Source organism: Erinaceus europaeus, chromosome 23 (genome assembly GCF_950295315.1).
Source record: "Erinaceus europaeus chromosome 23, mEriEur2.1, whole genome shotgun sequence".
In the NCBI taxonomy this organism is placed as follows: domain Eukaryota; kingdom Metazoa; phylum Chordata; class Mammalia; order Eulipotyphla; family Erinaceidae; genus Erinaceus; species Erinaceus europaeus.
The window spans coordinates 5,548,140-5,561,295 of NC_080184.1; the positions used below are offsets into that span (position 1 = coordinate 5,548,140).

The window sequence follows — 13,156 nt, forward strand, 5'->3', positions numbered from 1 at the left end:
GGTCATTCTCAAGGATAGACCATATGTTAGGCCACAAAGACAGCATCAGCCTATTCAAGAGCACTGAAATCATCCCAAGCATCTTCTCAGACCACAGTGGAATTAAACTAACACTTAACAATCAACAAAAGATTAGTAACAGTCCCAAAATGTGGAAGCTCAACAGTACACTTCTTAACAACTTCTGGGTCAAAGAGGAAATCAAGGAAGAAATCAAAATGTTTCGAGAGTTCAATGAAAATGAAGACACAAGCTATCAAAATATTTGGGACACAGCTAAAGCAGTCCTAAGGGGGAAGTTCATAGCTATACAAGCACACATTAGGAAACAAGAAAAGGCACAAATAAACAGCCTGATTGCACATCTTAAAGACTTAGAAGAAGAACAACAAAGGAATCCTAAAGCAACCAGAAGGACAGAAATCACTAAAGTTAGGGCAGAAATAAATAACATTGAGAATAGGAAAACCATACAAAAGATCAATGAAAGTAAATGTTGGTTCTTCGAAAGAGTAAACAAAATTGACAAACCTTTAGCCAGACTCACAAAACAAGGGAGAAGACCCAAATAAATCAGATACTAAATGAAAGAGGAGATATCACAACAGACACTGCAGAAATTCAACATATCATGCGAGGCTTCTATAAACAACTATATGCCACCAAGCTAGAGAACCTGGAAGAAATGAATAATTTCCTAGATACCTACCAACTTCCAAAACTAAGTAAAGAGGAAGTGGATAACATGAACAGGCCCATCACAGCTAATGAAATTGAAACAGTTTTCAAAAATCTTCCCAAAAATAAAAGTCCTGGACCAGATGGTTTTACAAATGAATTCTACAAAACTTTCAAAGAAGAACTAATACCTCTACTTTTAAAAGTCTTCCAGAAGATTGAAGACACTGGAATACTCCCTGCCAGCTTCTATGAAGCCAACATCACCCTGATACCAAAAGCAGACAGGGACAAAACCAAAAAAGAAAACTACAGACCAATATCTCTGATGAACATAGATGCGAAAATATTGAACAAAATTCTAGCCAACTGGATACAGCAGTATATCAAAAAGATTGTTCATCATGACCAAGTGGGGTTTATCCCAGACATGCAAAGTTGGTTTAATATACGTAAATCAATCAATGTGATCCACCACATCAACAAAAGCAAGACCAAAAACCACATGGTATATCAATAGCTGCAGAGAAAGCCTTTGACAAAATACAACATCCCTTTATGATCAAAACACTACAAAAAATGGGAATAGATGGAAAATTCCTGAAGATAGTGGAGTCTATATATAGCAAACCTACAGCCAACATCATACTCAATGGTGAAAAACTGGAAGCATTTCCACTCAGATCAGGTACTAGACAGGGATGCCCACTATCACCATTACTATTCAACATATTGTTGGAAGTTCTTGCCATAGCAATCAGGCAGGAGCAAGGAATTAAAGGCATACAGATTGGAAGAGAAGAAGCTAAACTCTCCTTATTTGCAGATGACATGATAGTATACATGGAAAAATCTAAGGAATCCAGCAAGAAGCTTTTGGAAATCATCAGGCAATACAGTAAGGTGTCAGGCTATAAAATTAACATTCAAAAGTCAGTGGCATTCCTCTATGCAAACACTAAGTTAGAAGAAATTGAAATCCAGAAATCAGTTCCTTTTTCTATAGCAACAAAAACAATAAAATATCTAGGAGTAAACCTAACCAAAGAAGTGAAAGACTTGTATACTGAAAATTATGAGTCACTACTCAAAGCAATTGAAAAAGACACAAAGAAGTGGAAAGATATTCCATGTTCATGGGTTGGAAGAATTAACATAATCAAAATGAATATATTACCCAGAGCCATTTACAAATTTAATGCTATCCCCAGCAAGATCCCAAGCACATTTTTTAGGATAATAGAAAAAATGCTACAAATGTTTATCTGGAACCAGAAAAGACCTAGAATGCCAAAACAATCTTGAGGAAAAAGAACAGAACCAGAGGCATCACACTCCCAGATCTCAAACTGTATTATAGGGCCATTGTCATCAAAACTGCTTGGTACTGGAACATGAACAGACACACTGACCAGTGGAATAGAATTGAGAGCCCAGAAATGAGGCCCCACACGTATGGACATCTAATCTTTGACAAAGGGGCCCAGACGATTACATGGGGAAAGCAGAGTCTCTTCAACAAATGGTGTTGGAAACAATGGGTTGAAACATGCACAAGAATGAAACTGAATCACTGTATTTCACCAAATACAAAAGTAAATTCCAAGTGGATCAAGGACTTGGATGTTAGACCAGAAACTATCAGATACTTAGAGGAAAATATTGGCAGAACTTTTTTCCGCATAAATTTTAAAGACATTTTCAATGAAACGAATCCAATTACAAGGAAGACTAAGGCAAGTATAAACCTATGGGACTACATCAAATTAAAAAGCTTCTTCACAGCAAAAGAAACCACTACCCAAACAAAGAGACCCCTCACAGAATGGGAGATCTTTACATGCCATACATCAGATAAGAGTTTAATAACCAACATATATAAAGAGCTTGCCAGACTCAATAACAAGACAACAAATAGCCCCATCCAAAAATGGGGGGAGGACTTGGACAGAATATTCACCACAGAAGAGATACAAAAGGCCGAGAAACACAAGAAAAAATGCTCCAAGTCTCTGATTGTCAGAGAAATGCAAATCAAGACAACAATGAGATATCAATTCACTCCTTTAAGAATGTCATACATCAGAAAAGGTAACAGCAGCAAATGCTGGAGAGGGTGTGGGGTCAAAGGAACCCTCCTGCACTGCTGGTGGGAATGTCAATTGGTCCACCCTCTGTGGAGAACAGTCTGGAGAACTCTCAGAAGGCTAGAAATGGACCTACTCTATGACCCTGCAATTCCCCTCCTGGGGATAGATCCTAAGGAAGCCAACACATCCATCCAAAAAGATCTGTGTACACATATGTTCTTGGCAGCACAATTTGTAATAGCCAAAACCTGGAAGCAACCCAGGTGTCCAACAACAGATGAGTGGCTGAGCAAGTTGTGGTATATATACACAATGGAATACTACTCAGCTGTAAAAAATGGTGACTTCACTGTTTTCAGCCGATCTTGGATGGACCTTGAAAAAATCATGTTGAGTGAAATAAGTCAGAAACAGAAGGATGAATATGGGATGATCTCACTCTCAGGCCGAAGTTGAAAAACAAGATTAGAAAAGAAAACACAAGTCGAACCTGAAATGGAATTGGAGTATTACACCAAAGTAAAAGACTCTGGGGTGGGTGGGGAGAATACAGGTCCATGAAAGATGATGAATAACATAGTGGGGGTTGTATTGTTAAATGGGAAACTGGGGAATGTTATGCATGTACAAACTATTGTATTTACTGTTGAATGTAAAGCATTAATTCCCCAATAAATAAATTATTAAAAAAAAAAAGAAAAGGAGAAGGAGGAGGAGGAGGAGAAGGAGAAATAGAAGGAAAAGAAGAAGCAGCAGAAGAAAAAGAAAAAGAAGAATCTGTGAAAGATGATAATTAGAAAGCTATTGCATTGACATTAATAAAAGATTTATCTTTGAATTAAAAGATAGAATATAATAAAAGTAGATTTATCTACAAATTAAAAAATAAACTATTAAGAAAACAACAGCTGATGTTCTACAATTGTTTGCTAAACAAATAAACAAACCCTCTGTTTGAAAGATTAAAAAAAAAAAAAGATGAAATCCAGAAATCAATTCCTGTCACTATAGCAACAAAAACAATAAAATATCTAGGAATTAACCTAGCCACAGAAGTGAAAGACTTGTATACTGAAAATTAGGAGTCATTACTCAAGGAAATAGAAAAAGACACAAAGAAGTGGAAAGAAATTCCATGTTCATGGGTTGGAAGGACTAACATCATTAAAATGACTGTACTACGCAGCGCCATATACAAATTTAATCCCCATCAAGATCCCAACCACCTTTGTTTTCTGTTGTATGTGTTTTTGTTTATTGATTCCCTTTTGTTGCCCTTGTTTTATTGTTGTCGTTATTACTGATGTCATTGTTGTTGGATAGGACAGAGAGAAATGGAGGGGAAGACAAAGAGGGGGAGAGAAATAGACACCTACAGACTTGCTTACCCGCATGTGAAGTGACTGCCCTGCCCTACTGTTAACTTATAATATTACATATCAGTATTTTATTAATATGAGCTGGAAAAATAGATTAAAAGTATTGAAGTTGTAATACATAGACCCGTTTTAACTATAAAATCCTTCATTCTAAGCATTTCACATATCAAACTGGTCACCTAACAGTGGGACTAATTCTTTATACATTTCTAAAAATGACTAATTATTTCAAATATTAAATCACTTACAATTACATTTTAGTTGAAGATGTTGCAAAACTTACACAGAGAATAGTTCTGCATATACTTTTTCTCTAAATATTAGATGGTCTCTAGTCTGTTGTCATTTATATTGGGGAGTAGGGGGGTAGTGCAGCGGGTTAAGTGCACATGACACAAAGCATAAGTACCGGCATAAGGATCCCACTTCAAGCTCCCGGCTCTCCACCTGCAGGGGAGTCCCTTCACAGGCAGTGAAGCAGGTCTGCAGGTGTCTTATCTTTCTGTCCCCTCACTGTCCTCCCCTCCTTTCTCCATTTCTCTCTGTCCTATCTAACAATGACCACATCAATAACAACAATAACGACAACAACAATAAAAAAACAAAAACAAGGGCAACAAGAGGGAAAATAAATATTTTAAGAAATTGTGTAATGCATATTGAGTTAATTTTTAAAACTTTTATTTTCTTTGATAGGTAGATAAGAATTGAGAGGAAAGAGGGCAGAGACATCTGAAGCCCTCCTTCACTGCTTATAACCTGAGAATCAAAATTACAGAACAAAAGTAATTTTCCACAAGATAGATACGTCTACAAAAAAAATAAAGGTTTACAAAGTACCTATTACTATTCAACTGATTTACATTCAATAAGTTTACTTCAGTATGAATTATTTAGTAGTTGAATAATGTATTTCTATAAGGTCTACACTGATATCTTTCTTTTTTAATATTTTATTTTTTTTAACATTTTATTTATTTATTAATGAGAAACATAGGAGGAGAAAGAACCAGACATCACCTTGGTACATGTGCTGCCAGGGATTGAACTCAGGACCTCATGCTCAAGAATTTGATGCCCTATCAACTGCGCCACCTCCCGGACCACTACTGATATTTTTTCTAATGTTAGTAATTCAGATGTGTGAAAATGTCATTCTATTTGAATATTTAATCAGTATTCAAATTTAATAAAGTTTATGTACCATAAAGGTTTCTCATAGTATTAGAATTAAAATGCTTAAATTCCTTACATTTATATAAGTCACAGGTGTGTTCACTTGTTCATATCGAACTGTAATCTCCAATCATTTAAAATGTCATTATTTCTCTCCACTGTCAGCAATTTCGTTTCTTCCAAGATTACTGATTTGACTCTCATTGACATGGTGCCTATTTTCATATGCTCAATTAGTAGTGACATAAAGGAAAAGTTGACTGTATTCTTTATATTCATAGGGTTTCTCTCCACTGTGCCTTCTTTCATATACCTGAAGAGTAGAGGGACATTCTGGCGCTTTACTGCTTTGTTCACATTCATAAGGTTTCTCTCTGTGAGTTCTTTCATGTCTCTGACGAGAACGGGAACAAGTGAACCTTTTACTACATTGTGTACATTCATAAGGTTTCTCTCCACTGTGAGATCTTTCATGTATCCTAAAAGTACTGGAATCTCTGAATGTTTTATTACATTGTGTGCATTTATAAGGTTTCTCTGCACTGTGAATTCTTTCATGTATCTGAAGAGAACATAATTGACTGAATGTTTTACTACATTGTTTACATTCATAGGGTTTTTCTCCAGTGTGAATTCGTTCATGTGTTCGGAGATTACATAATTGAGTGAATGTTTTACTACATTGCTTACATTCATAGGGTTTTTCACCACTGTGAATTCTTTTATGCTTCCTAAGAGAACTGGATTCTCTAAATGCTTTATGACATTGTTTACATTCATAGGGTTTGTCTCCAGTGTGAATTCTTTCATGTATCCGAAGACGACTGAGTCCACGGAATGTTTTAGTACATTGTTTACATTCGTAGTGTTTCAATCCTCTGTGTGTTCTTTTGTGTGTCCTAAGAAGACTGAATTCACTGAATGTTCTACTACATTGTTTACATTCATAGGGTTTTTCTCCAGTGTGAATTCTTTCATGTGTTCGAAGATTAGATAATTGACTGAATGTTTTACTACATTGTTTACATTCATAGGGTTTTTCTCCAGTGTGAATTCTTTCATGTATTGGAAGATTACCTAATTGATTGAATGCTTTACATTGTTTACATCCATAGGGTTTGTCACCACTGTGAATGCTTTCATGAGTCTTAAAAGAACTGTAAAATCTAAATGCTTTATGACATTGTTTACATTCATAGGATTTGTCTCTACTATGAGCCAATTCATGATTCCGAAAAGAGGAAAATATGAATGTTTTAGTATACTGTTTCCATTCGTTGGGTTTCTCTCCATTGTGAGTTCTTTCATGTGTCCGAAGATGACTTGACTGACGGAATGTTTTACTACATTGTTTACATTCATAGGGCTTCGCTCCACTGTGAATTCTTTCATGTACCTGAAGACTATAAGATCGACTGAATGTTTTAGTACACTGTTTACATTCAAAGGGTTTGTCTCCACTGTGAGTTCTTTCATGTATCTGAAGATGACTGGATCGCCTGAATGTTTTACTACATTGTTTACATTCATAAGATTTCTCTACAATGGGAATTATTTTCTGCTTTTGAAGATAACTACAATAAGTGAATACTTGATTGTCTACTTCACGTTCTTCAGGTTTTTCACCATCTTGACTTCTTTCTTTGGCTTCAGTGATTTTGACTATATTACTGTAAAGCAGTGAGAAATATTTAATGAGATTTTAACAAATACAAACAAAACTCAATTTTAAATGAAAATGCAGGTCATTATCATATATAACAAACCCACAGAATTTATCAATACACTTGACTTAAAATTTTTTTACTATTTATTTCCTTATTTATTCCCTTTTGTTGCCCTTGTTGTTTTATTGTTGAAGTTATTATTGTTGTTGTTACTGCTGTTATTGTTGGATAGGACAAAGAGAAATGGAGAGAGGAGAGGAAGACTGAGAGAGGAAGAAAAGCTAGACACCTGCAGACCTGCTTCACTACCTGTGAAGCGACTCCCCTGCAGGTGGAGAGCCAGGGGCTCCAACCGTGATCCTTACGCCCGTCCTTGCACTTTGCACAACCTGCGCTTAACGCACTGTGCTACCGCAGGACTCCAGGTATAAAATTTTTATACACGGAGATAGGCGATAGCTCAGTGGGTTAAGTACACAAGGAGCAAAGTGCAAGCACTGGCAGAAGGACCCTGGTTCAAGCCCCCGGCTCCTCACCTGCAGGGTACTTGTTTCAGAGGCGGTGAAGCAGGGCAGAAGGTGTCTATCTTTCGCTCCCCCTCTCTGTCCATTTCTCCCTGAACTATCTAACAATAACAACATCAATAATAATAACAATAGTAACTACAACAACAATGAAAAAACAAGGGCAACAAAAGGGGAAATAAATTTTTAAAAAATTGTATACTGACAATGACAAAAAATAAACTAAAAGGCTCTCACAGATAAAAATTTAAAAAGCTTTATGAAAAACAGGTAAACACCACAATTGTTTATATAACACATAAATGGATTAAGTCACAAGCAATCATATATTTATAGGTGTTCTGTATTTAACTGAACTACCTTTTTAATAGCAAGATTTGTCTTTGTGCTGAAACTTTAAAAACACTTTTTTAGGGAGTCGGGCTGTAGTGCAGCGGGCTAAGCGCAGGTGGCGCTAAGCACAAGGACCGGCATAAGGATCCCGGTTCGAACCCCGGCTCCCCACCTGCAGGGGCGTCACTTCACAGGCAGTGAAGCAGGTCTGCAGGTGTCTATCTTTCTCCCCTCCTCTCTGTCTTCCCCTCCCTCTCTCCATTTCTCTGTCCTATCCAACAACGACAGCAACAATAATAATAACTACAACAATAAAAAAAAAAAACAAGGGCAACAAAAGGGAATAAAATAAATATATAAAAAAAAAAAAACACTTTTTAAAATTATCTTTACTTACTTATTGGATAGAGACAGCCACAAATTGAGAGGGAAGGAGGAGATAGAGAGGCAGAAAAACAGAGAGACACCTGCAGTCCTGCTTCACCACTTGTGAAGCTTTCCCCTTGCAGAGGAAGGGCGGGGTTCAAACCTGGGTCCTTGTGCATTCTAACATGTGTGCTCAACCAGTATTTTTTATTATGACTTGTGACTCAAACCTTTGTTTACTTCCTTGGTGTTTATGCTGCTCTTTTGTAGAATAGTCCCCTTGTAATTTGCCTAAAAATACAAAAATGCGAGAAATTATACAATTATATTGGATTTTTGATTCATCTTTAGTCATAATCACATTCACACCGTCGTGACTTAATAGTGGCTCCATTTACTTTGGTAGACAAACAATTTTGGTCTTTTACTTGACAAATTAATGAATATTATAAATACCTATTGAGACAAAGTTCACAATGGTTTCCCACATCACATCTCTGTAGAGTTTCTTCTCTGAAGGATTTAATAGTGCCCACTCCTCTTGAGTGAATATCACAGTTACGTCTTCAGGGGTCACTGAGCACTAAAATATATGCATTGTATTTATATGAGAAAACATTTCAGGGTGGTAGATAGTATAATGGTTATGTAATGAGACTCTCATGCTTGAGGTTGAAGTCCTAGATTCAGTCCCCACACTACCATATGCCAGAGCTAAGCACTGCTTGGTAAAATAAGGAAATAAATGAAATACTTCATAGTGATAGCAGATTAGCCATCCAGTTTTTAGTTTATGAAGCTGATGACCGTCTCATCTCCAAACATATCTTTGGTGACTTGATCATCAAATACCTCACATCATGAAAGGTGATACAGTGATTGCTACAGTGATTATAGCACTGGACTTTTTTTAGCATGTGCTCCTGAGTCCAATCCGTGGCATCTCATGTGACAGAGTGAAGTTAATGTATTAAGTGTACCTGAGAGGCTGGAGAAACAGGTGCAAGCAGAACAGAGTCAGGTCTGGAAGAGCATCCAATGAACAACGTAATTTGCTTTCCTGTTTATGTTTTTATCACTGAGGCTTTACTGATCCATGCTATCTTTTATTTTATTATCATTATGACTTTTTATATAGAAGAAGAAAAAAAAGAAAGACATCCCAGCACTGAAGGTGCAGTTTACTGGGGGGTGGGGAGGGGCTGGCTCAAATAGTGACCATGAGTATGGCAAAGAAGCTACTAATTTAAGTGAGCTGTTTTGCTGGCCATGGACCATAGTATTTTTACTATTATATTTATGTATTAATGAAAGACATATATAAAAGGAGACAGAACAATGCTCAGTTCTGCTTTCTGGTGATTCTGGACATTAAATTTTTCAAAAATATTTAGTTATTTATTCTCTTTTGTTGACCTTGTTGTTTTATTGTTGAAGTTATTGTTGTCATTGTTGTTGTTTAGGACAGAGAAATGGAGAGAGGAGAGAAAGACAGAGAGGAGGATAGAAAGACAGACACCTGCTGACCTGCTTTACCACCTGTGAAGTGACACTCCTGTAGGTGGGGAGCCGGGGGCTTGAACCGGGATCCTTATGCAGGTCCTTCCACTTTGCACCACCACTGTGCTACCACCCGACTCCCTGGAGATTAAATTTATGACTGTAGACCTTTAGGCATTAATATTCTTTGCATGACAATTAAAATGGGCAAATATATATATATGTACAGATAGACAGTTATAGAAATAACAGTCAACACATACCTGGGACCTTCAAAGAATCACTGCAGTTTCCAGTGGAAGTTGGTGGGGACAGGGGAATTTTGCCCCTGGTTATTGTATCACTATGTAAATCAATAATAAGTCACTAATAAAAATAAATAAATGAAGAATTTAAAAAGAGAGGGTCAAAGAGACATTTTACCAGTCTGAGATTGTGCTTTGACATGGATAAGGTCCAGGGTCCAGACCTGGCAGCATATGGGTGGTACCATTGAAAGAAAGAAAGCTCAAGAGCTGTGGTGTCTATGAATGAACAAGTAGCCCGGGAAAGGTGAAATTACATTTGTGCAAGACATTGCCTTGGAAAACAGTGTTGATAAAATAAAATAAGGATATCACTTTCAATTTTTCAAACCCATGAGTATCAAACGACATTAATTTATTGGTGTTCAGTGTAGTGAGTGAGGTTCTAGTGTGTTGAGTCAATATATGGAAAGTGACAGTCTTACTTAATCTTTACTTGTGAATCACTGTGTCAGAGCTTCTAGCTCTCCATGTGACATCTGAGGACTGGGATATCATTAAGCAGAAAATAATTGGGTAAGACCAGGGTGCCGATGGCTATGGAGGTATACTGGCCTTGTAAGTTTTCTATATCATATATGCACTCATGTTTACCAGGTGCATGACTGGGTCCAAGCCCAGTCCCTATGGAACTGAAGGAAGTTTTGGGGTTGTGGTCTTCATACTTCTCTTACTCTTTGCCTAAAATATATATTTACTCACATACATAAGATTATCAAGGGCACCTTGTTTAGCTTGGTGGAACCACAGTTGTAGGGTGCATGTCTTGTCACAGTCTACTTCTCAACCATGGCATTACATGGGAGGTCCTATGACATCATGGAAGAGGGATGGTTGTGCTATGTTTGTTCATTTGAAAAATCAGAAAAATCATAAATGTCTTGGGCAAGTATTCATAAAAAATGTAGTTTGGGACTGGGGATAGAGCAGAATAGTTACACAAAGACATTCGTGGTTGATGTTTTCATGTCCAATGTTCAAAGTTTAACCCGTGTATTATATAAGTTAGAGGTGAACAATGCTCTAGTTAAAAACTACTATACCTAAAAAAGACTTGCTAGATTCTTCCCATATAAAGACCAGTAGTCCCATCTTTTCTTTTCTTACCTTTAGATTCCCGTTTATTAAAAAAAAAAAAAAAAGTCACGATCCAGGAGGTGACACTATAGATAAGGCTTTGGACTCTCAACCATGACATCCTGAGTTCAGTCCCTGGCAGAACATGTACCAGAGTGATGTCTGGTTCTTTCACTCTCTCCTATCATTTCTCACATATAAACAAATAAAATCTTATAAAAGAGGGGTCAGGTGGTGGTGCATATGTTTGAGCTTATCTGTTACAATGTTTAAGGATATGGTTTCAAGCCCCCAGTCCCTACGTGCAGGAGGAAATCTTCATGAGTGGTGAAGCAGTGGCTGCAGGTCTCTGTCTCTCTCCCTCTCTGTTCTTCCCCCCACCTTTTCATAATTTATAGCTGTCTCTATCCAACATATAGACAATAAAAAATTTATTTAACAAAAATCTTAAAAATAAAGTTGTCCTGCTTTATAACTTATCCCCTTTGGGCTACCAAGTTGCAGACACTACCATAACACCAACCTGACTTCCCTGGGCAGAGAACCTCACCAATGTGTCCTGAAACATCAACTCCCCAGAGTTGTATCTCACTAGGGAAAGATAGAAACAGGCTGGGGGTATCAATCAACCTGCCAATGTCCATGTTGAAGATAACAACGGGAATCAGGAAATGGAATGTATTGTGTGATTATGTTTTCCTTTTGAGAGGTATTTTATTTCCATCACCCTCCCCCCACCTTTTATATGTGATTTAATGATGATTGACAAGATTGTGAGATAAGGGAGGTACAATTCCATACAATTCAATTCTCCTCACAGGAGTTTCATGTCCCTTACCCCCTTAGGACTTTCTCTATTCTTTATGTTTCTGGAAGTATGGACCAAACATCTACATGGGGAGCAGAAGGTGAAAGCTCTGGTTTCTGTAATTGCTTCTCCTCTGGACATGGACATTGACAGGTCAATCCATACCTGCATCCCAGTTCTGTCTTTCCCTAGTGAGGTAGCTCTGTGGAGCTGGGGGTCCAGGACACATTGGAGTCCCAGTGTGGATTTCTATATATCTGTTGGGCCTAGACCTCTAACAGATCCCACTCTTCACAGTCACTGGACACACCCAGCAGGAATGTCATCATAAGCTCTCTTGTGGGGCTCTCAGCAACTTGCCCTCACTAAAGCAGCCATGGAAAGGATTGCCCTACTCTCTGAAGGGCGGCTTAGTAACCCTATTCTGCCACTTGAGGAAGACTGGTCCTGAAATTAGTGCAGCCTAGAATGTTCCTCTGAGATTCCAGGCTCAAGCCACATCTCCATCCAACACCTGCAAGGGAAGCTTCACAAATGGAGGAACACTGCCACAGTAGTTTCTCCTGAACTTTCTCTCCCTCCCTCCACTCTTTTTACTTCATCTCTATCTAAATGTATACCTAACATGGTAGCAAAGACTGGTGACAATGTGTAGACACTGAGTTCCAGTGAGAACCCTGGTGATAAGAGTAGGGAGAAAGAGAAATATGTAGGCAAATAGAAAAGCAATGAAATAAACATGTATAACATATAGAATACATTTATAAATTGAAGGAACTTATTCAGGAGAAAAAGGACAGAATCAGATGTGGAACATATCACTTACCTGAGAAACTGCCATTCCTTCCTCTTTCAGTTTTCTTTTAGGCCAGGCAATGAAGAGAAATCATAGCAGGAGCTTCAGACTAGGATTTTAACCCACCATCAAGGCCTCTTTTCTGAGAAGCACTGAACCTATAGGGAAGACACTGTAATGCACAGAAGGCCCAATGCCAAGCTTTTCATGTGAAGAGAAGAGATTTATGAATAAGGACAAGCCCATTGGATAGAGTCATCTGGGGGCAGGGCTACGGTACACTTAACTGCTGTGTTCCTCTCCTTTGCTCAGTAAACTAGGAATAGCAAAGAAGATCACCTGAGAACGCAATAAGATAAGACTAGGACTACCTTGGGAACCCACCAAGTCACAGAGATTGCAAACGTGTGGATTGAGGTCAGAGAGCAGTCTAGGGGGAGATTACAGGGGCTAAAAG

At 37.8% G+C, this 13,156-nt stretch overlaps 2 protein-coding genes across 3 annotated transcripts in view; both read right to left on the minus strand.

The window, feature by feature from the left end:
• LOC103123672 (zinc finger protein 709-like) overlaps nucleotides 1-13,156 on the minus strand; it is a 418,768-nt gene that overhangs the window by 27,112 nt on the left and 378,500 nt on the right. The gene's annotated exons all lie outside the window — the stretch shown is intronic.
• Nucleotides 1-13,156, minus strand: part of LOC107523148 (zinc finger protein 14-like) — a 156,889-nt gene that overhangs the window by 26,621 nt on the left and 117,112 nt on the right. The window contains exons 2-3 of one of the 2 annotated variants that reach the window (XM_060182115.1): nucleotides 12,730-12,857; nucleotides 8,670-8,796 (exon numbers count right to left, since the gene is read on the minus strand). The exons of the other annotated variant lie outside the window; for it this stretch is intronic. Of the exons in view, the coding sequence (XP_060038098.1) occupies nucleotides 8,670-8,796; nucleotides 12,730-12,744 (142 nt within the window). The 5' untranslated portion in view covers nucleotides 12,745-12,857. The remainder of the gene's footprint in view (nucleotides 1-8,669; nucleotides 8,797-12,729; nucleotides 12,858-13,156) is intronic. 2 annotated transcript variants of the gene reach the window in all.